Source organism: Puntigrus tetrazona, chromosome 9 (genome assembly GCF_018831695.1).
Source record: "Puntigrus tetrazona isolate hp1 chromosome 9, ASM1883169v1, whole genome shotgun sequence".
NCBI lineage: Eukaryota > Metazoa > Chordata > Actinopteri > Cypriniformes > Cyprinidae > Puntigrus > Puntigrus tetrazona.
In genome coordinates this window covers 3,919,029-3,919,920 of record NC_056707.1, presented here as the reverse complement: position 1 = coordinate 3,919,920, position 892 = coordinate 3,919,029, and the positions used below count along the sequence as shown (strand labels likewise).

Genomic DNA, 892 nt, shown 5'->3' with positions numbered 1-892 from the left:
TGTGTGTGTACACACCAGAACACGTCCTCCAGCACATCCACAGGCAGAGGTGAGGGGTTGAAGATGACAAACAGCCTCTCCTTCACCACGCTGTCAGACGCCACCAGTTTCTTTAGAGATGGGAGAGCTACATCTGTCTGCACACGTGCTTTCTGTGGTACAGGGGGCGCTGTATAGCCCTACAGGAACAGAAAAGAACTTGTCAATCATCAGTTAATCATCACGTCAACCTCATCAATGGAGGACCAGCACATAGTATTTCAAAGACAACAAAGATGCCTGACAAACCAGAAGCAACCCAAAATGGAAACATCTCTCCCTATTATGAGTGTATTCTTGAGAACTTATTTTAATATATCCGTCTATAATGTGATTCGTCTCTGTTGCGATGATTCTCTTTACTGTAACTTTGATCAGTTTACATCCTTGCTGGGTAACTAGAACAGCATGTATTGCACTATATTGATGAAGGAATAGTTGACCCAACGATAGCTATAATCTTTGTTCTGAAACTGTACTTCTGTCTGAATAAATATGTAATTTAAAGACCTGGCAGAAATGAAATTTCTCATCGTTGAACACATGACCCACCGTGCTAGTCTTCATTAGCTGTGCGCCAGAAGGGCCGTTCCACACCATAGACATCATCTGAGCCGCCACGAGCTGCATCGCCATCTTCCCCACGGGACTGAGCAGAGAGACAACACAACTCTGCACTTGGATACATACAGCCTTTATTTAATGCTTATAAGCTATAAAAGTCTCTTAACAATACAGTACTTCAATCCAAATGAAAGCACAGTTGTGTTCATAAGTTTACATACCCCTGCAGAATGTGCAAAATGGTAGTAATTGAAACTAAATAAGAGGGATCATGAAAACTGCATGTTTT

The 892-nt window shown here is 42.0% G+C and overlaps 1 protein-coding gene across 2 annotated transcripts in view; it reads right to left on the bottom strand.

The window, feature by feature from the left end:
- LOC122352174 (RNA-binding protein 45-like) overlaps window positions 1–892 on the bottom strand; it is a 9,241-nt gene that overhangs the window by 2,958 nt on the left and 5,391 nt on the right. For both annotated transcript variants that reach the window (XR_006251861.1, XM_043249752.1), the window contains exons 7-8: window positions 592–688; window positions 16–179 (exon numbers count right to left, since the gene is read on the bottom strand). Coding sequence is in view for 1 of the 2 variants with exons in the window: in XM_043249752.1 (XP_043105687.1) it covers window positions 16–179; window positions 592–688 (261 nt within the window). In the remaining variant the exon portion in view is untranslated. The remainder of the gene's footprint in view (window positions 1–15; window positions 180–591; window positions 689–892) is intronic.